We start from the raw sequence: 23,991 nt of genomic DNA on the forward strand, positions 1-23,991 counted from the left end.
TACAAGAACGTCAAAGAACTAGAAATGACGTCGCTAGCGTGCAGCGATTTTCCTTGCTTAACACTCTAAAATATACATTATCTTCAGAAATATTGATCATAATAATGCATCAAAGTTTTTAGATCTGAACTGAAATAGGTAGATATCTCAAAGCACAAGTTTTTTGCCACTTTACGCGGATTTTTCACGATTTTATTGCATTTGTGACATTACTTTTTGATCAACACTCGTAATTATTCTTTTTAAATATGATTCAATACCGACAAACTAAAAATTCAAAATTAAAACGACTAGCAAAGATGTTTGAGGCAGTCATCAAACAGGATGGAAGAGAATTGACAAATGTGTGACCGAACTGGTTAGTTAGGCTAACAGGAAGTGAGTGGTTGATCAAAACTAAATAGATAATTTGTACAAAAGATATTTAGCCTATATTAAACACAAAATAATTAGCTTGTGATAAAGATATTTATACCAAACTGAAAATAAGTAAGTTTATAAAAAAAACTTTTCATAAATCTTAAAATTGAACTATAGACAACACAGCCTGTGTTTTAATAGTTACTGGCATTGAGGAATGGCCGTTACCACAGCTACCGTCTTCCAACATGACGACGACCAAAAAGACACGAAGTTCCCATGTTGATAATTTGCTAATTTGTGATATTTTTATTGCTTTCTAGTTATCTTCGTTCTTTTAATACATTTTTAGTGAAATATGAAGCGACAGCATGTTCTTACATGTAACTGAAATCCAATCCAAGCGGTGTTTTATAAGTGGACGATGTTGAATACTAACACGAAGTTAAGAAAAAGATGTAATTTACTTCAGAGACTGGTGTCAGCTACTATAATTTGAATAAATTGAATAATTAAATCAAATGAAAGTTTAATAAATAAATAAATAAATAAGCATTCGTAAAATCATTTTTGGGAGAGTTGATTTTAATCAACTCTCCTATGCAGTTACTCTGGCAAACCGATAGTGAAACAGTGTTTGGACCTAAGCACAAATCATCACCGCTGACAAGACTTACCGTAGTTCTAGAAATTAATAGAAAAATGCGATGTAATGTATGCTGAAACATTGTTTTTTAAGGAAACTTATCTATAAACACTTTGAAAATAGTCAGATTTTATATAATACGAACAATTTAGATATTTTTGTAGTCTTATGTGTTCCTACGCCAGAGTTTAATAAACAACCAGATGCTCGGCTGTCTCCGTAAATCTCCGAAAAGTAGAGAGGCTTTCTTGCCAATCGCAACTTCTCGGGCCTTTCCGGCAACCTCGGAGACAATGTGTTTTTCGAGTTTGCCAGAAAGGTCCGAGAAGCTGCGATTGGCTCTCTAGTTTGTCGGAGATTAACGGAGACAGCCGAGCGTCTGGTTGAACGAGACTAGAGTTCGATATCAATAGTGCCTGGATCCATACGATTCTTAGAATTGTTTCAATTACTAATACATAGTTTGAAATCTATCTTTAAATATTACACAACATGATTCATATGGTTTCTTGAAATTCTTGTCGGAAAAGTCTGAAAATTCATAATAAAAAAAGCGTAATTCAAATACAGACTAGAAACTAATTGCCATGCAAGATAAGTTGATTTTAAAATAAATGATAATCGATAAAATCAACTCCCGTCAGTACTTCAGTACTTTGATTTAAAAAGTACAATCATATTTTTAACAAAAAGTTTTAACTTGCACATTTATTTCCTGTGTAGAAAAAACTAAAGTTTACTCACGGTAGATCAAATTTATTAAAAAATGCATGTCACATTTATTAGACCAGTTCTTGAAAATGCTTCTGTAGTATGGGGCGGTTGTAATATGTTTGACATGGAGAGATTAGAAAAAGTTCAATTAAGTGCTACAAGGATAGTTACTGGGTTACCCATTTAAGCATCTACACAGAAACTGACTGGGAACCTCTTGTCAGTCTGTACAGAAGAAACATTATTGAATCACTTAATTATATTTGTGGTCAAAAGGAGGATGTTTCTCATTTTTGTGTGTGTGCAAGAATTATGTAAATGCTAGAAACAATCTATTTGAACTACTTTTTAATAGGCTTGAAGAAACAATCTTAATTAATTCACATTTGATTTATTGGGATAGTGACAATTTGTCTTGTAATACAAACTGCTTTATTTTTCAGAAGTTCAAAATTTTATTAAAGTCTGGAGGATTTAATAACTAATTGTTCTTGTTTATGCTATTTTATACTGTATGCCAACACTATTTATTATATATTTGCAAATACTTTGTCAATGCATATTTATGAATATTACTACTTTAACGTTATTAACTATAAGTAACATGTAACATAAGAATGATAATTGTGTATATTGTATGTATTATCATCAGGAGAGGAACACGTAAGTTGTAAGAACTTGTTTCCAATCCTCTTGTGTAATTACACAATAAAATATGTTCAAATCAAATCTGTGTAGAAATGTAAACTGCATTGAAATAAATACTGCAGTAGCAATATATACATTTAGGCATTAATTCAGGAAAAGTGCTTTTTTGCGTCGTATATCAGAACAAAATATCATGTAAACTTTTATATCTAATTCACTTTATTTAAGACATCCCACCAGCTGTCTTATTCTCAATAAACTCAACAGTAAGCATGTAGATTGTGAACCAGCACTTCTAAAACTAAGATGAACTAATATATACATCATGTAATAGTACTTTGGGATATAAATAAGCACACAAACAATAAATCTAGATGTACATGCATTTGGATGTTATTGGGAGATACAGTTGATGGATTCACTGAATACACCTACCTACATGTATACATTTTTCTTTACTTGTATTTGAGTCTAAATATAATACAAACAACATATGAATGAATTATTTGCGGAAATATTTGCGGGAGGGGATGGTTGGTAACCAGGGATAATATCTAATAATATTTACATTTGCTTTTCGGGAGGGTGAGATGCCTATTTTCATTAAACTAAATATGTGATTCTCCCGTTTTCTATATTTCCAGAAAGTTTTCCATCTTATATATTTACATGTAGATCTAAATGAGCCTTTTTGTAATTTGTATTTTATTAAAAATAACAATATGCGGCCTGATCGGCATATAATATAATATATCCAGTTACAAGAGTTTAAATGTGTATCTTACCATTACTTGTAGGATGTTTTAAAACTCTGTCTCGGGTCTCGGAGGATTTCGATTCTAAATAAGGTGACCAAGCCTTGCTGATTTTTGAAATGGGAGATAAAATTTAAATACAAAAAGGGACACACTTTTTACTAAACGTATAACAGTCATTCTCAGAATTGTTACTCCATAACACTGGTTACGTTGTTAAAAAATAAGTTTGCCAGATTGTTTTAATACTTTGTTTTTCAAAAGAACATCATCTATGATACTTTTTCTGAAAATATTCCCCACATAATTTTTTTTATTTACAAATCTAGCTCAGATTCTTTGCATTGGGGGGGGGGGGGGGGGATCACAGTAACGGATGTTAATCTTATAAAAACCGTGGGTTTTTTTCAGCAATAAAAAAATAAATAGTTTAAAAATTCACTAATTCTATATATCTTTTAAATTATAGAGCAGTCTATTGCTCAAACCTTTAAAACCGAGGACAATTGAGGCAAATTTGCTTACATACAAAGATCCATTTCAAAGATAGTTACTTTAATGTGAGAAACATATATATGTCTGAGTGGTACAAAATGAAAAGATAAAGTAACGGATGTTAAACGAAACTCTAAACTACATTCCTTTATATGATACCAGGTAAGTATATCTTCAATAGGCAATTCAATATTGCTAATAATAACGTTCATTGACAAAAAATTTAAAACATATAAAATTTACTTTTCCTCTCTCATTTTATTATTTTTGCCCTGGATTTTTTCCCAATACCGGCGTTTGCATTTCTGCTGTGTAAATTACCGCTGAGGAAAAAAATCATGTTAAATTAAATCAGGTAATGTTTTACTGCTTTAAGAATATTAATATAGATTTTACCATTTAAGAATGCAAATATTATAGACGAATTTATATGACGTTTTCAATCTAAATTATTACTGGATTAGCTTGAGCAGATCCACATTTCTTTAAGAGGGGGATCCGAGGATTATCTTCGTTTGCTGAGAGAAGGGGCCTATTTTCGATAAATTTATTATGTACGGTAGATATAATTTTTCAGTTGGGATCCGCGGACCCCTCCCCCTTCCATATAGAACCGCAAATACACCGTGACCAATTATTTCATTCAATACACTTTTCATGTTGAATTAATTGCTTATAAATCATTATACAAGATAAATATTGAAATGTGTTTTTACATATATAAACAATGAAAACACCTACCCGATAAAGAAATAACTTAAAACTGTATCTTTGTGTAATAAAGGCGGTAACGGGCGTTGTATTATAACTTCTTTATACATAACAAAGCTCCTTATCATCCGTTACCATTGCTCTTAGAGTCAGTGCATATTTTTACCAAAAAGAAAATATATACAGCTTTGAATGGGTGTCGTTATAATGATTTGTATACTCATGTTCTCAATACATGTATGTGCATTGTCATAAAAAATTCATATACGTCATATGATCTATAGTCGAATGTACTAGTACACATGAAGATAAAAACTTTAAGTAACAAATGTTGCGATCTTTCAAAAATGCTGCTGTTGTGGTAAATTTTTTCTTACTAGTGGTTTTTACTTTACTGTTACGTCACGGCTGCCTAGATATTTGAAAAATCTCGATAAGTAATATTCGTTTCGAAAATAAAAGAAAGCAACGCTTGTTCACGGTAACACTTGTTAACAAAAAGTCATATATTTTATTGGGTTTTTTTTTTTTTACATCACATCTTTATTAACTTTGAATATCGCCAAAAATTAAGCTATATAACTACCCAATGGATATATAGGATAGGATTATTTAGAGTGTATTGTTTACGCAGAGAAAAAGCGAAAACACTTGCTAACCCATATTCATATTACAGTGAAAAGAATCGGAAGATGGCGATTTTTTTTACCAACGCAAATGTCATACAGTAAAAACTGATCATATACTTAAATGCCTACAAAAAGATATATTCAAATGAAACTTTATTCACACAATATCGTCTTTGGCTTAGTTTCTATCGGAGGTAGGTAGGTAATGCTAACATTGCGACAAGTTTTATCAATCCTTGATTAAAAAATATTGACGAATGGCAAAAACGTTAGTCTCTAAATGATGGGGTTTTATTACATCAAAAATGTATATTTTCATTTTTTCATTTGTCTACTTCAATAGCAAAAAAAAAAAAAAAAAAAAGATAAAAAATAAAAAAAAAAGGACAAACATTATCATTAGCCTATATAGTGACGTATGGAAACCACTGTGCCATCTATAATTCGGCTGTTGAAATAACAATAATGCATTTCAAACGGCGATTTATTACATATAAATTGGAAAGAAACTTCCAAAATCATTTACATGTCCTGCAAAACATGTATAATTTTATCCCTTCACTTTAAGAAAGAACGATCTTAACTTGAGCGACAATGATATTTCAAAATCGAGTCACATAAATGAGAATGACTGATAAATATGTAATGAGTGATACAAAATTGAGCATTGGTGAATCAAATACCACACTAGGGATCTTTGAAAATGTATTTGCTTAATATTCAAGTATTTTTATGATTGACAATCACATTAATTGTTCACATATTTTGTTGATATTTTCATTTTAAAAAGGATACAGTTTATCTAAGATATTTTAATTTAGAATAGCTTCAGTTTATATCCTTTCTAAGCGTGGTAATAAGATATGTCTTAAGACAAATCCCATGACAAGTCTTCGGATAGATCTTAAGATCTTTTATGAACCTGGTCACATGTTTAAAAGCGTTGATAATTTGATTTACTTGTATTCATAATGACGGTGGAATTCTGTTCAGATAACTCTTACCGTATACTAGTAGTTTACTCGACATAATTGAATTCAAAGCTGAAAAATTGACATACATGTAAAACATATTTATTGAATTTCAAATACATATGCATAATGTTTCCGTCGGTTTGGTTGGTGAGGGGGATGGGGTTTAAACATACAGTGTGCTAATTTGTTTAAAGAAATTGTAAACTATCATAAATGCGCTTATAATAAGACTTGAACTCTATTATTGTTCCTTCGTGTAATATATTACTATAGCGGCTGTCTGCTTAATTTTACTTGATGTATAACAAATGCTCCCCGTATTTAAATTGAATATTTATAATAATAATTGATGTATTGTAACTTTATCTCCAATAAAAAATATATATTCAACTGCAACAATAATGGTATCAATACAATCATTTAGGCAGTTGCAAACAATCCTTTTGTTAATCAATCAGTAGTTACCGTCATCAAAAGATATAGTTACTGACATCGTTGCATTTTTAAACGTCGATAAAACTCAATATGTAAGTACTAATGACCTGTCATCACTTCATATTTATAATTCGTCAACGGCGATAAACGTGTTCTAATATTTCTACTTAGCAAGTTATCGTCTTGAAAATGTTATGCCTTTTGTGGTCATCGCCATATTGAATGACGGCTACTGCAGTAACGGACGGCCGCGGAGGCTTAACACCTATGAATAGTGGTTCAAAAGTGATACTTATAATGAAATTCATTCTCATCTGTAATGGAAAAAATTATTTCAATAGTGGTTGCAGAGAGAGAGAGAGAGAGAGAGAGAGAGAGAGAGAGAGAGAGAGAGAGAGAGAGAGAGAGAGAGAGTATATGGGATGCATCATATTTGAATTTGCTTTCTGGGAGTGGGGTGGGTGGTTCAAAGACCTATTTTTAGTAACTCTATCTATTGATTTTAGTTGGTTTGAATTTTAAACGACCTGACCCTACACCCCATCTATGTTTGCACATGGCTTATGTATTATTGAGTGCAAAATCTATTTTGAAAATTTCAGAAGATTTTCAGTTTTTATGAATCACTCAAGATCTAACTAAACATTTTTTATCTAATTCAATGTATCAGTAAAATGATGATAATAATATAAGTATCAATATTAATATCTTAACGGGAGAGAAAATTCGTATATTAATATAAAAATTAATCTATATTTATTTGATGAATAGCGGTCAGTTGGACACAATTTAAAATTAATGATCACGTAATGAATATCATTACATGTACATATATCAAGGAAAAAACTTGAAAGCTTGAAATCGAACGTTTCCTCTTTAACTCCAAGACGGTTCCTCTTCAAGTTCTTTAGAAATCCCCTCCCTTCCCCAAATCTGAAGTTACATAGGTTGGATTTTGTATCTAATAACTACTAGAAGGAGTGTTTAACACTATGTCTCAGACCATAGAACTTCGATTCCAAGTATAAGGTGACAATGGCACGTTAATATCTAAACTGAGTGGAAAAAAATACTTTTTAGGGAGCATATTCACTGAATGTATACGTAAATGTAATGTTAATACGAAATCGGCGCGCATAAAATGACTAAACGTCATTGGTAGATCAAATGCCACATTTTATAGAGTAGCTGAATATTCAATATATCTATGATAGACACAATACTATTTGAAATTTGAGTAGTTTGATTTCACTTCACATTATATTTTGTTGATATCTTATTTAAGAAAAAACGAATTATGTCATAAGATTTATCCTAAGACATTTTTAATATCTTAAGATACTTTTATGAACATGATCACTGTATCCATAATAAATAAAGATTTTAAAACCCAATTATGAAGATTCTCTAAATACAAAAAAACAAACCAATAGAAACAAACAAGCATGAAAGTGATTCGTACGTATCTTCTTTCCTTTCCCAAACACAGTTTAGGTAGCATGCGTAAATAAAAATTTACTGAACAACTGTGTCTAATTTCATTTTGTATGAATTATATTTTTTCCGTTGTCATGAAGAAGATATTTCGGAACTTTTGTATTATTGCCATTACTAGAAATGTTTCTTCAAAATTGACAAAAAGATGCTGATATTAAAATATCAGTTGCAAATTATTTTTATAAGTAAATAGCATCTGAAATATTAAAGATTTCTTTTTCAATTTGAATCAGATTTAGCTCTAGGAATTATGTTATCTTGATAAAAAGTACTGTATGGAGAGTTTACTGGGGTATATCGATTTACACAAATTTCGAGTTAAAGGACACAGCAAGTTATTTCTTCTTCTCGTGTACAAATTCTGCTTCATATGAATATAAAATAGGTTTGCTAACAATGGGGCGCAATTGGTACCCATGGCAATTCCAAAAAATTGTTGGAAGACCCGTTATCCAGATGAGATATTGTTGCACAAGATTTACTTAGCAAATTCCCACCTTTTAACTAAAGATTCTCATCCCGTTTTCAAATAATGATTCAGTAGAAGCTAAATTGGAAGTCCCGTGACAATGCTGTAGCTTCATGTAGTTATCATAACGGAAATTGTATAGAAATTGGTTAAAGAACACGCGTTATATAGATAGCGTATAATTGTTTTTGCTCATTCAGAAATGTAAAATGAAGTGCTGTGATGAGTTTGTTGACGCTGGGTCATAAAATAAAAATAAACGTCTATCGCTGACTACGTTCCGTCAAATCATTAGTATGGACGCATTTACTTATTAGGATGCGAATGTCCGTGCGTATAAAATGGAGGTAAGGAAAACACAGCTCTCCGGTAGTCTTTCTGTCTCCTTTTTTTTTTTTATACAGGAAAGACCATTGCACTTGTGCGCATTCTCACAAGTAATGTTAAGAGATCCATGGGGTTCAACTAATATTTAATTTTCAGAGATTTTTGTATTAAATATTAATGTTGATAAACTTAATTGTAATTAATATGAATATATATTGTTAAAATGTTGTATCTGAATAAAAGATACTCAAATGGAAGCTGTCTTTCTGCTTCCTCTTTCTATACAGATTAAAACATAGGCTACTCCCCATGTAGAGGAAGATACTTTTTAGTAACACCTTGGCAAGGACACCGCCAGGTGTGGGCAAATTGGAAATGAGATCTCGGGGATCTATTTCATAAATATTATAACACTCCATATGACACACTAGCGGACTATTATGATATGGTAGTAGAAGAGTTAATATATGGCTATCAAGAGTATGTAAAAGCAAGCAGACATGTTCATGAACCTATCCTAGGACCATGCTCTTAACAAACGTCAGTTTAGTTTAAGATCAGTTTCTCTAAGCTCTCCTAAATTCAGGAACCTGCATTTCGTCGTCCTAGCTTTAGATCAGCATTAGTTTAAATCACGATTTCCCGAACTATTTTGTGTTTTTTGATGTTATTTGTAAAGATCGGTAGAATAGGGTGTTCAAATCTTTATTCTCATCACCTTACAACCCTTTTATAGATACTTTTTAAAATTATACAACACATAAGCTTGTACGTATATTTTTCTATATATGAATATAACAAAACAGTACATTGACAAAAATAAAAAGATGGACCACCAACCCCCCCCCCTCCCCTCCCCCGTTGCTACGTGCCTTACTGTGAGCTTATGAATTAATCAATTTGTTTTTTTTCTTTTTTCGTTTTTGTTTTTTTTTTTGGTTTTGTTGTTTTTTTTTTTTTTTTTTACAAAATATTGTCTCTGTGTGGCGAAAATGAAAATTGTTCATCTATTTAATCATAACATTGATTTAAATAAATTAAATTTATTGCTTTGCAAATTGACCAATAAATTATGAAAATATTTTTTGCTAAAGAGTTAATTCACTTTAATTAGTATAAGCCTACAAGATAATTTTCACATTTTCATTTTGTTCCTGAAAAATAATTGGAAGAGACTTGCAGCTTTGTTTGATGAATTAAGTAAAAAAATTGTGTTTTTCAGAAACAACGACAGAATAAAAGATAGTGAGTGGTGGCACATTGGTAATGATGTTTGAGAAATTGTAAATCAATTCACTTACTTAGGAATACTTTTCAACTTTAACAACAAATTTACTAAAGCTGAAAAACAATTATCTGAACATGGTAGAAAAGCATTGTTTGCGCTTACAAAAAATATACGGGGAATGTTTTATTGGCGGAATTGTTAATTATTGTTCAGAAATATGGGGAAATAATATTGGTTGCATTATTGAAAAACTTCATACAGAATTTCTGTAAACAAGTTCTCGGAGTTAAGAAAAATACAAATACTGCTTATTTATATGCTGGATTAGGCCATGTGCCCCTTGTACATTATAGAATGTTTAACATTATTACGTTTTGGAAAAATGTCTAATTAGTGACAATTGTATAATTAGACATTGCTACGAAGTTAATTATATTAGTTGTGAAGAACACGGTTATAAAAACTGGGTTTTCGATGTTAAGAAAATTCTCATTGACCTCGGTTTCTTTTATATGTGGACTAACCAAAAAATAAACAATGGTATTTACTACTTGTAAAACAATGAATTTTTGATCAGGCCAAACAAGATATTTTTGCAAATGTTGAAAATTCGAAAAAGTGTTCCTTTTACAAATATCTTATCGATGATATGCATTTTCAATACTATTTAGGAAAACCTATTCCCATTTTAAATTACAGATATATATAATTCAATAACGACTATCGTCACATCGCCTGGCTATTGAAACTGGCAGATATAATAGCACAAATAGAGAAAATAGATTTTGTCCAAATTGCAAAACTAGTGTTGAAGATGAATTCCATTTTTTATTTCTTTGTCCTTTAAACAGAACATTGCGCATATTAAACATGAAAGAATATTATTATAAAAAAAACCTTCTATGTTTAAATTAATTCAACTTTTAATACTGAAATTGTTAAAGATCTTGGCAAATTCATTTCTAAAAGAATGCTATTTGTATTATATAATTGTTAGTCTTTTGTTTTGTATTCTCAACCGGTATATATAGTATAGTATATGTTATTATTTGTACGTGCACAAGTTCTCCTGTAAATACACTACCACCTCATGTTATACATATGTTATACTGATACTAGTAAGCTATAAAGATTAAAGAAATAAAGAATTGAAATTGACTTGTGTAATGTATTTTTTAGGTAGATTAATACCAATTTTTTTTATAATCATACTTGTAACTAACATTAATATTCTATTCATTGCAAATTTAAAGTGATTTTATTACCCCCCCCCCCCATGAATTCTATGAAAAGGTGCCTTCTCGTGTATTACCCGTATGGTAAGAGTGTCTAATTTCAAGAAAATTTCTTGTTAAAATGATCATTGGATTGTATTATATTCTCATGTTTTACTAGCTACTAATTTCCTTGTAAATCTTAATAGATACCTTTATTTAAAAAATGTATACAAATTGAAATATACTGGTTTTTATCGTGTTAATTAATTTTTTTCTGTCAAAATTCATAGTGATTTTCCCCATAAAAGTCTCTTAAATTAAAGTACTGAATATAATATTATAAAATAATTTTTTTGATAAGGTTTTTCTAGGATACCGTCGATCTACATCATAAGGTATGTCTTAAGCTGATCTAAGGGTTTTTCTAACTTTTTACCTAAGTCATATGTGAGTAACACTCTTAAGTCACAACTTAGGAAAGTTTTGTGAACATGTCTGCTGGTTTATCTTTTGTCTACTTAAAAAATCATATTACAGAACAATATATTACAGAAAAAAATGAACTGTAATAATGAAGAATTTATTCAGGTGCAAAAATGTGCCTTCACCTTTTTGAATAAAACAAGTTCAAAAAATCCGTTGGCCATCGATTGAAATTTTTGAATGTATCAAGATCAGGAATTGAAACTCATTTCTGGTGTTGGAAAACTCAGTAGCAACAGACTGTAGTACAAAATCAGCTTGCTTAATTTCAAGACTCATCAAGTACTTCAATCAATAGCCACACCATATGACAGGATCAACTATCTGAAATAAAATAGGGTTTTTTAAAATTAAAAAAAAACAAACAAACACAAATCAAAATGCAAGAAACGGGAAAAAATGTTTTTAAAAATATTTAATTTTCTACATACATGATTCCCGGTATAATATTCGTACGGTATAAAAATCGTACAAATTTTAATTTCTTTATTTACCAAATAAAGCCCTCAAGGGGCAACATGAAGATTGTACATACAGCATCCAATGTACATAAAACATTCAATAAACATGTAGAAGAGGGAAAGAGTTGGATGATTGAAAGAGCTAGGACAGACAGGAACATTTAATTAGTATATATATATATGTATAGTTCTATACACTCAATACAATGTCCTCTGTATATTTATGTTTAACACCATACATAAATATGTCAAAATACAAATGTACATACAAACATGAAATAGTTTATCATATGATTAAAAAGTAAAAACTCAATATTTGACCAGGAAATACAAATTAAGGCAATGCCTTTTGTAAAAATATACCAAGAGAGTGAAATATATCTAATTCTTCACAGTTTAAAATCCAAAATAATTTTTGCTTATCTTGCAAACTAGTAAAATGTTTTGCTTTAGATGAAATGAAATCAGTAGTTTCTCTCTTTCCTTTGTAACGTTGCTGCATTTGATAAGAAAATGGTCTTTATCTTCAATTCTATATTAAGTGTACACTTTTTACATATTTAGCTATGTGAAGCATGGTTCATACTTTTCTTATTCAAACCCAATATGGTTTTACAAAATTTGAGATGTAACGTTTCAGCTATTAAGTTGTTATAACACTGTTGTATCAATATATCATTAGACCGTTTTATTTTTATGTTATTGACATTAAGGATTCCTCATATTTCAGAGTCATAAAGTAAAATTGGCTTTATAGTGTGGTCAAATACATTTAATCTAGTGGATATCCCGGGGTTTAGACTCAGGAAATCTTTCCGTAGTTTGAAATAAGCTTTCAATCCCTTGTTGTGTAATTCAACCTTAGCCAGTGAGAAAGCCCCTGATGCTGTGAAATGAATGCCTATAAGTATTTGTAACTTGGTACACATTCAATATTGGAAATTTTGAAACAAAATTTATGTTTTATTGTTCTCCCGGCTTTGTTAAATATGATAACTTTGGTTTTATTGGAATTAACTTGCATACCCCAGTCATCACAATATTTCTCTTAAGCCATTAATTTTTGCTGAAGTCCTTCTGGTGACTATGGTGGTTATGGTTATGATAAACATTTAGTGAATATTGGTTTTGTGACGGCTTTTAATGAATTTGAAGTTTCCTCGCTTTTAAAAAAAAGGAATTTGGATATTTTACTTGCCATAATAAAGAAAACCCAGAAAAATTATGTACATGCCACATTATTTTCACCGGCCAAAACACGTGTGCTAGGAATGGTGAAGGGAAGATAATTCCCGTGTTTTGCCACTTTGTTTACAAGTTATTTTTAGACTACGGCATTCCATTTACAAGGACTGCAACTCGTTTGTTTACATTTTAAAAACAGGAATAAAGAACATGTACTATTCCTAGTTTCTGGTTAGATTTAGTGGATATCTATACTCCGATTATAAATAATCAAACTCCGATTTTAAATAATCAAAATTAAATCAGTTATACCAAATAAAAAAAACTTGACTTAAATTTTTCAGCAACACCCTGCTTCAACAACAAAAAGTAAAAAAAACCCAGAATTTTTTTCTCCTCTCATTGAATGAACATTTTTAGTTTTTTCAAAAAATAACCTACGTTTTTGCGTTTAAAAACATATTCTGTTAAGAACGTCATTATATTTTTGTAAAAACTGTAAATGAAGAAAAAAACTTACATTCACCTATGTTTTAATATTAATTGAAGATATTTCTTTTACAATAAATAACAAAATAAACACGTCTTGTGAGAGTATATTTATCACAAAACAATCCATTTAATGTTTTTATATCATATTGATTTCACGCAAAATGCATGTATGGAATATTTTAAATGGTTCATATTCTTGAAAATTAGAAGTGAAATATTAAAAGCTTAGGGTTTATATTTCATATATTTGGCAAATTAAGACGATAGATAAATGTATGACAAATAAAGAAAAAATTAAACCGTTATTTGACCCTTAAAGATAATTGTCACATGAAAATGATAATTTTCTGTACCCAGGACAGTGTTTTGCATTTATCGAATAATTCTCTTGCATCTGAAATACATTCTTGTAGTCAAACAAAATTGAAAAATCAGAAAATATTGATCGGCAAAAATCCTATTTTAGATCTCTTGTGTTTTGTTATATGTATGACAACTTCAACTATTTCCATTCCAATATTATGGGTAAACAAAGTATGCTATTGACACACACATCATATTTTAAGATTAATTAAACGACGCAAATCGATGTAATTCACGGTACACAATTTAATATTTTAATAAAGTTTTTTTTTACAGCAGATTCAAATGAGGAATAGTGGCGATAAAGAGAAAATCTAACCCAGAAAAATAACTGTTACTTTCTAGCGTGTAGTTCATGTGTAAACAAAGGAGGTATTACCTACCGAAAATACGAATAATATAGCTAAAAGCATGATCACAAGAATACAATTAATGAAGATACTTACGTTAACAACACCAATGAACAAAAAGTAACCTTAAAATACTCCATTGAACTCACAAAATTCATGAAAACAATAAAAATTCTCCCGAAGCGAACTAGCCTAGTCCGCCATTGTTTTCAAGCTAAATAAACCGCCTGACGTCACAAAATGTATATACAGTTTGAATGCCGGTTTTAGAGCCTGTTAAAATAGAAATTCCGAAGTCTTTTAAACATTACTGAAAAAATCATTGTGATATCTTCAGGTTATATCAATTCTTTACTACTTTAACGTATGCACTCATTCTTTTATTCTTATATAGTTAGAATTATTAAAAGAAAGTCAAAAAACATGCCTGTCGACATTCTCACTATGATTATCAAGGTGGCGATATATACTTCCGAGGAGGGTACCCTCCTTCCAAAGATAAAAACACGAAAGCAGATAAGTTTAAAGAAACCAAAGCAGAGTTTTATTTACAACTAAATGTCAATCTTTCGAATAATAACAAGAAAAACGACATCCAGTAAGCAGATCATACCAAACCAGAAGGGTGCGGAACAATGTCAACACCGATGTGTTGACATTCTTCCGGGTCGACATTGATGCTATGTTTATCCGACGCAGTGTTGACCTTATACAGGATCCTCGTATATATATATATATATATATATATATATATATATATATATATATATATATATATATATATATATATATATATATATATATATATATTATATATATATATATATATATATATATATATATATATATATATATATATATATATATATGTTTTTTATTTACGCTTTACACATTTATAATATATCAATATATCTAAGCGTTATATGCACTACAATAATTGAATTCTGAATGAATGAACTATGACATGTGCACCTGAATATACATATACAGATTTAAAAATTAAAGCTGCTACATACATGCAACATGCCGTCCGAAAGTGTTTAGGTATATTAAGGAGATAAGCGACAGTCCTCAGTTTAAGATAATTTTCCTCGGTGTATTATTTCTTCTTTATGTGCATTACCGGGTTATTTTTGGAGTTGGAATATTTTGAATTTTTCTTTTAATAGCATGCAAAATTCAACTGAATGCTTATTGGTAATGTCATAGCATATATTTTCAACTAAATGTATTTATTCAATCTTCACATTGCGGAGACTGGAACTGAAGAAAAGTTTAATATAATGGATGCTATAGTCTGTCCCGGGTTTTTGCTACCATGATAATTTAACAATATTGTCAGTGAAAAACCAAATAATATTTTATCAAATTGAAAATATTTTAAGGTTAAAAAAATCCAGACAAAATTACCGTAACTGGACTGCTTAAAGAGACAGTACGGCGCATCTTATCGAAAACCCGACATGAAAAAAAATTCCGATCGGGTTTGGTATTTTTGTACTACTCATCAATGTATAAACTTTTCAGAAAATTACAAAGTTCTCCGTGCAATAAATCTAATTATATCATTAAAATTAATAATTACGTATAACCTATCACATAAATACATTGCAAGCATGTATTTATGGTGTTTATTATAGGAGTTGCTACAACCTAAATCTATTTTTATAAATGAGGCCCCTTGAGGGGTTATTTGACATATACATGTATATGTCTATTCATTTTAGAATGAACCTGAATTGGTAAACCATTTATAAATTATCGCGTAAGAAAGGATGTGTTTCAATTAGGGAATCGCTTTAACCTCGTTTTCCATGATGACCGTAGTGGGACGAAGATCTTGTAGTTTTCAGCACGTGTCTTTATTCTTTTAAAAGTACATTTACAATTTTTTTTCTCACTTCATTGTCTCCATATTCAGACTTATCCAATTTCACTTTGATTTTCTTTTGTTCTTTATGGTTTGCTTAATTCATGTTGCAATACTCTCTTATTATTTGTGTAAATTCTTACTTCTATCTCCGTTAAAAACATGCATTTAATCATGCAAACCATAAAGCTCTCTCAATAAAGACGAATACAAATTGTATGAATTTAAAGTTGCATTATGGCGCCAGGAGAGCGTCTTTGCGCTACAATAGCTGCTCCCGAAAATTCATGAATACGAAACTAACAAATTCAAATATTTTGATAAGTACTCAATCTAGAAGTATGGAATAGATGTAATCAACTTGTTAACATGCTATGATATACGCGGGCTTAAAAGATGCACTTTCTCTTTATATGCATGTGCAATGCGTATGCGCGGTTTTAAAAACATCTCAGAGAAAGATATACAATACACATAAGTTAAATTATGTACATATAATATGAAAATGCACAATACAAAATTTCTATGAAAATAAGAATACAGACTATCACTACATTTTCAAATGGAAACATTCTCTAGGGTAAACATACTTAAAAAGTTTCTAATGTTGAAAGACATTTTAAAAATTACGATAGTTCAATCCATAAATGAAAAATGTAAATTTTAAAAAAGCTTTTAAACTATTCTGTTTTTGCCTTTGGAATGTTTAAGGCACTACGTTAGCTTAATCTTGTTGATTTAATGTTTATCTCGTCTATATATTTCCATAAGTCTTGATAACTTGTAGTTAAATCATGGTCTAACTTTAAAAATTAAAATAATTGTTTTATAGTTACACAAAATAGCATTTTTAATAAAGATGTGTAATTGTTTTGTTCAAGATACTGTAAACGTACTACATTTGGCGGTGTATTCTATTAAACGCTTTTGGCGGAATACTACTTCTGCTAAATCAAGTACACCGCTAAATGTCATGTATATATGTTTAAGAATAGTCACATTCAGGAACACACAAATTCAAATCCACGCCAACGTGTTAAAAAACTTATTTCCGTCAAATATAGTACACGCCAAATATAATACGTTTACAGCAGTTCGCTTTTGATTAAAAACCCATTTGTTCAGGTTGTTAGATTAAATGTGTCTCTTGGAATCTATAAAGACATTATATCGCCAGATCTGTTGTCTTCAATCATTCTCTTCTGTTCTATATCAGCAGTTAATCATAATAGTAGGTTAAAAAATACACAATGTTTATTGAGTAATATGTTGTTGTTATCTGTAAATAGACCTCCTGTCATTCACATTTACATCCACCACAAACTCTTAAAGAAATGAGCATTTTCCTTGGTTTGCAATTCATTTGATTAATTTGTGATCGAATTGATTTTGTATCATCTGCTTAGCATTGCTTGGTATTGTTTCCATTTTTCCCCACTGATTTCTAAAATGGGTTTAATGTCACCTTGTTTCATACTAGGTAAGTTGCTTTTTTCTTTAACCCAAGGCCTTAATTCTTCTAGGTTGCATAATGTAAGCAGTTTATCAAAGTGATAGGTTCCAAACACGATAAGAGTCATTCTTTTTATGACGTCATGTTGTAATCTGTAAATAGACGCTTCTTTTTTTACAAACTCCTTTGGTATAAAGGAAGGAATATCCTCTTTACTCTTGCAATGCTTTTTAGGCTTATCTTTAGAGGACAATCCCTGCTGAATATTACTTGTTTCTTCTGTTGTTTCAATTCCAGTATTCTCGTTTTGTTCTGTTTTGCATTTTGTCTCATCTCCAAAGGTATCACAGTTGCAAGACTCAAGTAATTCAAAAAGCTTGTCGTATTTGTCGTCGTTCACATTTATCTTCATTTTATTTAGACTCATATATACTAACATTAGAAACGTTTCTTTATCATTAGATCGGTACTTTTTTTCTAAATACGACTTCAAATATCTTAGAGGTTGATTACAAAATGCTAGTAGGCCAACTGTTTGGAAATGGCTACATCTACAGAACAGCGCACATATTTCTGGGTATCCTAATGAATGGTCATTGCCTTTTAATGCTAGCTGTTCAACTTGACTGAAGCCAATTTTCGGACAGAAAATTAGAAGATGTGAAGATAAGATTTGGGTCCGATCTCCTTTTGTAAGACTCTTTGACAGATCTATGAATTTTGTTTTTTTTCCAAGGGATTTGACAAATTTAGTGATACTTTCCCGATCTTTATCAATAAGAAAGATTATGAAAGCTTTTGTATATGTGTTTGAAGAGGACATATTTTCAAATAACATGTGACTTTTATCTGCTAGGTCTTGCTTTTCTGACTTAGATATTCCTATAGAAAGCGACATGTCCACGATGATAGGTTCATGATGTTCTTTAACGTCAAATGTAAGAGGATTGCTGATCATTATCGGTGATGAATTCGTGACAGCCACGTATACTTGTTTAGCTGTTGACCTTTTCCCAGATCCCCATCGGCCTACCAAACAGAGTACTTCACCACCACTGGTGATAAAGTTCACTCCCTCGTGAAAGGCTGATGTTTTATAGAAAGGTTTCTCTAAGTTGAAATCTAATAAGTCAAGAAGAAAAATATTTATTAGATATAAATAATAAAAGTATTAATTATAATACAAGATAGTAAAAATATAAAGTATTGAGAATTAGACATACTATCAATCAAATGCATGTCTTCTTCTCCCTTTTTTCGTTGTCCTAAAACATAATAAAATAAGACATTTTATTTTCAATTAATGTAATCACTCATGTCTTCGAAAAAAAATTAATGATAATTATGACCAAATTCAGGTTAAAACTAAAACGTGCCTTCAGCTGCGTTTGTAATAAGGGGCTTTTGACTTTCTGTCTTATTGTTTTCGTTCTGTTTTATTTTTATTATCATTTTCGTTCGCTAGTTTTGGACTGATTAACCTCATTTGTACCCAAATTTTGTGAAAAAAATGAATACCATTAATTTCTTCATGCAATTCACTACTGATATCGTCTCTTTACTTTGGAAAATCAAGTATGTTAAATTTACATCGAAGTAGAGAGTCGTTTCACATATAATTAAACTGCACCACTTCATTTTACGGGGCTAATGATGGTGTTAAAAGCCGATCTGAAGAAAGTTAAGAGACGATAATAGCAGTAAATTGCATGAAAAATTTAATAAAATTATTTTTTTTTTTTTACAGAATTTGCAGTTAAATAAGGTAAATCAGTCCAAAACTAGCGCACGTTTTTGTGTGTAATAAATACACAATTTTTTCAATGGGTGACACTCTAGCTCCCAGGTCGTCCATCAGAATTTTTTAGGCCGGAAACTACAGACCTGCAGCTAGTACAAATCGGATTGATCTTATACTGTGGTTTCATTAATATTCAAGGGTATCAATTTTCGTGGAAAAAGGGAAAATCACGATTTCAAGGATACGTAATTTCGTGGCCAATGACCCTATCAATACAAACTGTTAATAGAAATTGCACTTCATGGAACACTTAATTTCGTGAATCAACTTAATAACGAAATCCACGAAACCACAGTATCGTTTATTTGTAGCACGTGGATTTTGATCGACCAAAATTGACATGTGCTGAAAACTACATGAACATCGCTCGACTAAGGTCATCATGGATTAAGAGGTATTATAGGGGACTCTCTAAACGGAACACATTATCATATTTTTGATGAATTATAAATAGTTTACCAAATTTAGTTAATATCAACATGAAGAGACATAAATATGTTATATAAGCCCTCAATGGGCCAAGAGAATAAAATATTTTCTCTGCGTTACCTTATTAAAAATTGTTTTTAACAAAATTAGGAATTTTTTAGGGGCAATACCCAGTAACTGCTTTAAGGTGACATCGAATTGTTTTTGTATAAATTGATTGAAGGCATTGACAAAAGTTATTTTAAAAACTTTGATTTATTGCATTTATACCAGTGTTTTGGAATTGTAAAAACTTCGTAAAACTACTTTCGTATGAGTTATGTCAGTTTGAATTTTTTGCTTAGGTGAATGATTTGACCCCTGGTGATTTTGAAAATCTCATAAGATAATGTGCGTCTTATTAGTTTTGTATAACTGTCATTTACTTCAGTTACTATTACAATGAGCTTGCAATTTACGTCTTTGATTCTATTTGCAGATAAAATTTAATCGCAGGTTGCTATTCATTATACATAATGATTATGTCAAAGTTTTAAAAAAGCGACAAACAATTTGAGAACACCAAAAAGTACTTAAAACGACCTAGAACGACCTCCAAAATTACACTTCATAGATAATTGTGTGTAGTACATAATTATGTTATTCTCACTATACTTCCCTTTGTCATATTATATGATCGTGAGACCATTTCTTGAAACCGTCAAATTCAAATTAGACAAAAACTTTAAAAAGTTATAAACGGCAACGAAACAACAATATAATATTGAGAGATAGCATCAGGCAGAGACATAACGGATGTACAAATCAGAAATATCAACATAAATATTGGAAACATAATTACTACTACTTTATGAATACCATTTACTTATCTATGTCGAACCTAACTATTTCTTACTTTTTCGCCGACTTTGATATACAATACAGCTCACGATGAGAAGAAGAATAACGAATAATATCCCTACTCCGACAAAGATCCATGGCAGTGGGTCTGGTAAGATATCTTCTCTAGAAATTCTAGAATCCAACAAAAAATGACAAAATAAGTATATATCTGTCGGATTGCTTTAACTTTAATCGTTTAATCTAAACTAAATTTACTTCAAGTTTTTGGTTAAATATTTTAATAAATTAGTCCTCTTTGGTAGTACGGGCGACTTCATTCGAAGTCCACAATTTGTAAAACGGTCAAGATTTGTGTGTTCCCTTTTTAAATGTTCTGAACATGAGGTGTTTCTCAAAGTTTCGTCCTTTATTTGCTGTTACATCGTATACAACCCCTAACGCGGGGGAGTCGACAAAGAGTATGGGGGAGTTCACGGGAGCAATTCAGGTCACTCCTTTTGCAGGTATTAATAACAAGTATTTCCAAAAAATATATACCGCACGGAAGATAGCGATAGTCATACTTTGCGTCGGTCATATATTGGTCCGAGTGCTCTATGCGTCTAGTAGTCTCACACACTTCGAAACTATTTGACAGATTTCAAATTCACGGTGATCGGGTGGTCAAAATATGCATGATTTGTAAAATATATGACTTGGTTTGGGTTACAAACATTTGAAACAGTCATACAAATAATCAACCTTGTAAGTGCAATAATCAAATCTTAAGAAAAAAATAGTCAAGGCATTTTCTGTTAAGATGTAACGGTAACCTATGGGGGAGTCGATTTTCGGAAAACAGAACGCACGGGGGAGTAGAAAAATATTGTCTGTTTAATCGATAAACGGGGCGTGTAGTTTACAGTCCTGTCAGTTTCATTTGCTGTAGGTTTCGACCGAAAATCAAATCCCTCATACATTACCTAAATAAACAATGAAATCAACTGTAATTTTATATAAAAAAGTTTCTTTCCCATCATTGTCAACCAACAGCGGAGCGCGGTGGGTTAGAGGATTTACTACGATTCTGTAAAACAGAGTTCGTATCCCGCTCAGGATTTTAACATTTTTACCTTTCTAATACCTTTCTATTACTTTTCCGATACCACCTTAAGATTTGATAAGTTTGGTACATATTCATGTTCTGTGTAACGTACAAAATTAAATCTTGATACAGTGATAGACTTTAAGCATAAAATCATAAAAATTTAATAAAAAAGTCTGAAATTTTTTTTCAGATAAAATTTTGCAATAATTTTGCCTTTGGAGCCCTCTACCTTAAATTTGACATTATTGACACCCGCCCTCTTTTATTATGCCAAATTTATACTGAAATCATGTACATATCTAGGCAAACTGAATTAATTTTATAAAGTTCTTGATATTCAACAAGCTTTTAATCAGAATATTTTCGTAAATCGTCTATTCAATCTGATCATTGTGCATAATTAGAACAATATTTGTTGAAATAATTTTGCTTAATTAAAAATACTGGCAACCATTGCCAGTCGAGCTGAAATTGCATTTTTGGTGCACGAACTTAAGGTAAAAAAATTGCCTTAACTCAGAAGGATGAATACTGACCCTACCCCCTTTTTACTTGTATTTTTAAGTATATTTTGTCGTAAATGTAAACACAAGCTTGCGAACTACTTGCTTACGGGTCAGAATGTCGCACAGCATTTGGATGTATTTGTTCTTTATGGAATTTTTATGATATTAGAGAGAGTAAGATTGCAAAACAGGTTTATGTTATTTTTGTCATTTTCAATTAAATTAAGTTCTAATATCGCGAAATTGGTTTTTTGAGTCAAGGAGCCCTACAAGGGGCAATACTGACTTTTTATCTTTGGAGCTCATTTTTTACAAAAAGGACTGTAAACTAGAGGTTTTTTCATCTTTTTTTACTTTTTACTACGCATAGAATTGTTGATATGCAAAAAATATATAAAATATATTTTTCATAAAATCAAGAATGTAATATTTTTATTTACTTTTAATGTATATCCGTCATACAAGAGCAAATCTCAATACTATCATTCCTCTTTTAAAAAAAAGTTTCCTTTTTCTAAACAGCATTGATAATATAAATATGATATGTAATGATTATGATATTTTTAAAGAGAGAAGTACTCACTTGTCATCACCTGTAAACGTTTTATTCAAACACGCAGGATCTGAAATGAGTAATGAAAACGCCTTTAAATTGATCAACTTTTAATTTCGAAGTAATTCAATATCATATGAGCCATTTATAGTTATTTCCCATAACTTGTCTTTCTTTCAAAAAGGACTATATCTTGTTATAAATGCATAAAAGTACAAAATTATAAAATTATACAATGTATATGCATTCATATTTAATATATAAAACACCACTGTATACTCAGATACAGAGATTGGCAATCTCGTGGTTTGATTTTCCAATAAATATTTTGAGGTGACGAACTTCAGTTTTCAGTCAGACAGAGACTGTCTGGTTTTTTTTCCTTTATTTCATCAAAAAAATGATAAGCATGAGAAAAGGACTGTGATTCTTACACTTATAGACTTCATTGGACAGAAATAAAACGTCTGGACACGACCCGGTGGACACGTTGCATGGCACAGTGTCCAAGGTATTGGCCCCTGTGTTGTATTCAGGACAGTAGTCTATTAAAAAACCAAACCAGGAAGCTAAATATAAAACAGTCACGTTAATGAAACGTGAGTGAATAACCGCCAAAGGTAAACACATTTGTACTTGAGCAAAGTCACATGATGATCACAAGACTAGCGGGAAGTAAATATATTGCAACATCATTTATATACATGTCGTCTACAGTGTTAATGTACTCAACGACTTGTAATCTTTTTTATTCAAACAATAAATTGATTCATCATTGATAGTTCAGAAGTAGCATTCAATTAACACACGTACGCGTTTTCGATAATCTTTTTTTAAAAATCAGTGAAAACAAAAAAATCGTTTACACATTGGTTAGTGTAATGAACAATCGATCGTAAAGTTACAAGAAACTACATGCTAAAGTATTGAAAAGATACAAAAGACATTTACTAAAAATGTTTTTATGTTAGAAAAATAGGTGTAATGCTATGCCTACATGTACAATCACG

At 30.6% G+C, this 23,991-nt stretch overlaps 1 protein-coding gene across 5 annotated transcripts in view; it reads right to left on the reverse strand.

The window, feature by feature from the left end:
• Positions 1–16,611: 16,611 nt before the first annotated feature.
• The window catches only part of LOC136275781 (uncharacterized), a 215,698-nt gene continuing 208,318 nt past the window's right edge, over positions 16,612–23,991 (reverse strand). For 2 of the 5 annotated variants that reach the window (XM_066085758.1, XM_066085759.1), the window contains exons 2-6: positions 23,416–23,526; positions 23,012–23,051; positions 20,888–21,006; positions 18,986–19,027; positions 16,612–18,884 (exon numbers count right to left, since the gene is read on the reverse strand). In XM_066085758.1, coding sequence (XP_065941830.1) covers positions 17,704–18,884; positions 18,986–19,027; positions 20,888–21,006; positions 23,012–23,051; positions 23,416–23,526 — 1,493 coding nt within the window. In that variant the 3' untranslated portion in view covers positions 16,612–17,703. Of the gene's footprint in view, positions 18,885–18,985; positions 19,028–20,887; positions 21,007–23,011; positions 23,052–23,415; positions 23,551–23,991 lie in introns of all 5 variants that reach the window. The other 3 variants (XM_066085756.1, XM_066085762.1, XM_066085761.1) reach the window with 3 other exon arrangements.

The sequence above is a fragment of the Magallana gigas genome, chromosome 5, assembly GCF_963853765.1.
Source record: "Magallana gigas chromosome 5, xbMagGiga1.1, whole genome shotgun sequence".
NCBI lineage: Eukaryota > Metazoa > Mollusca > Bivalvia > Ostreida > Ostreidae > Magallana > Magallana gigas.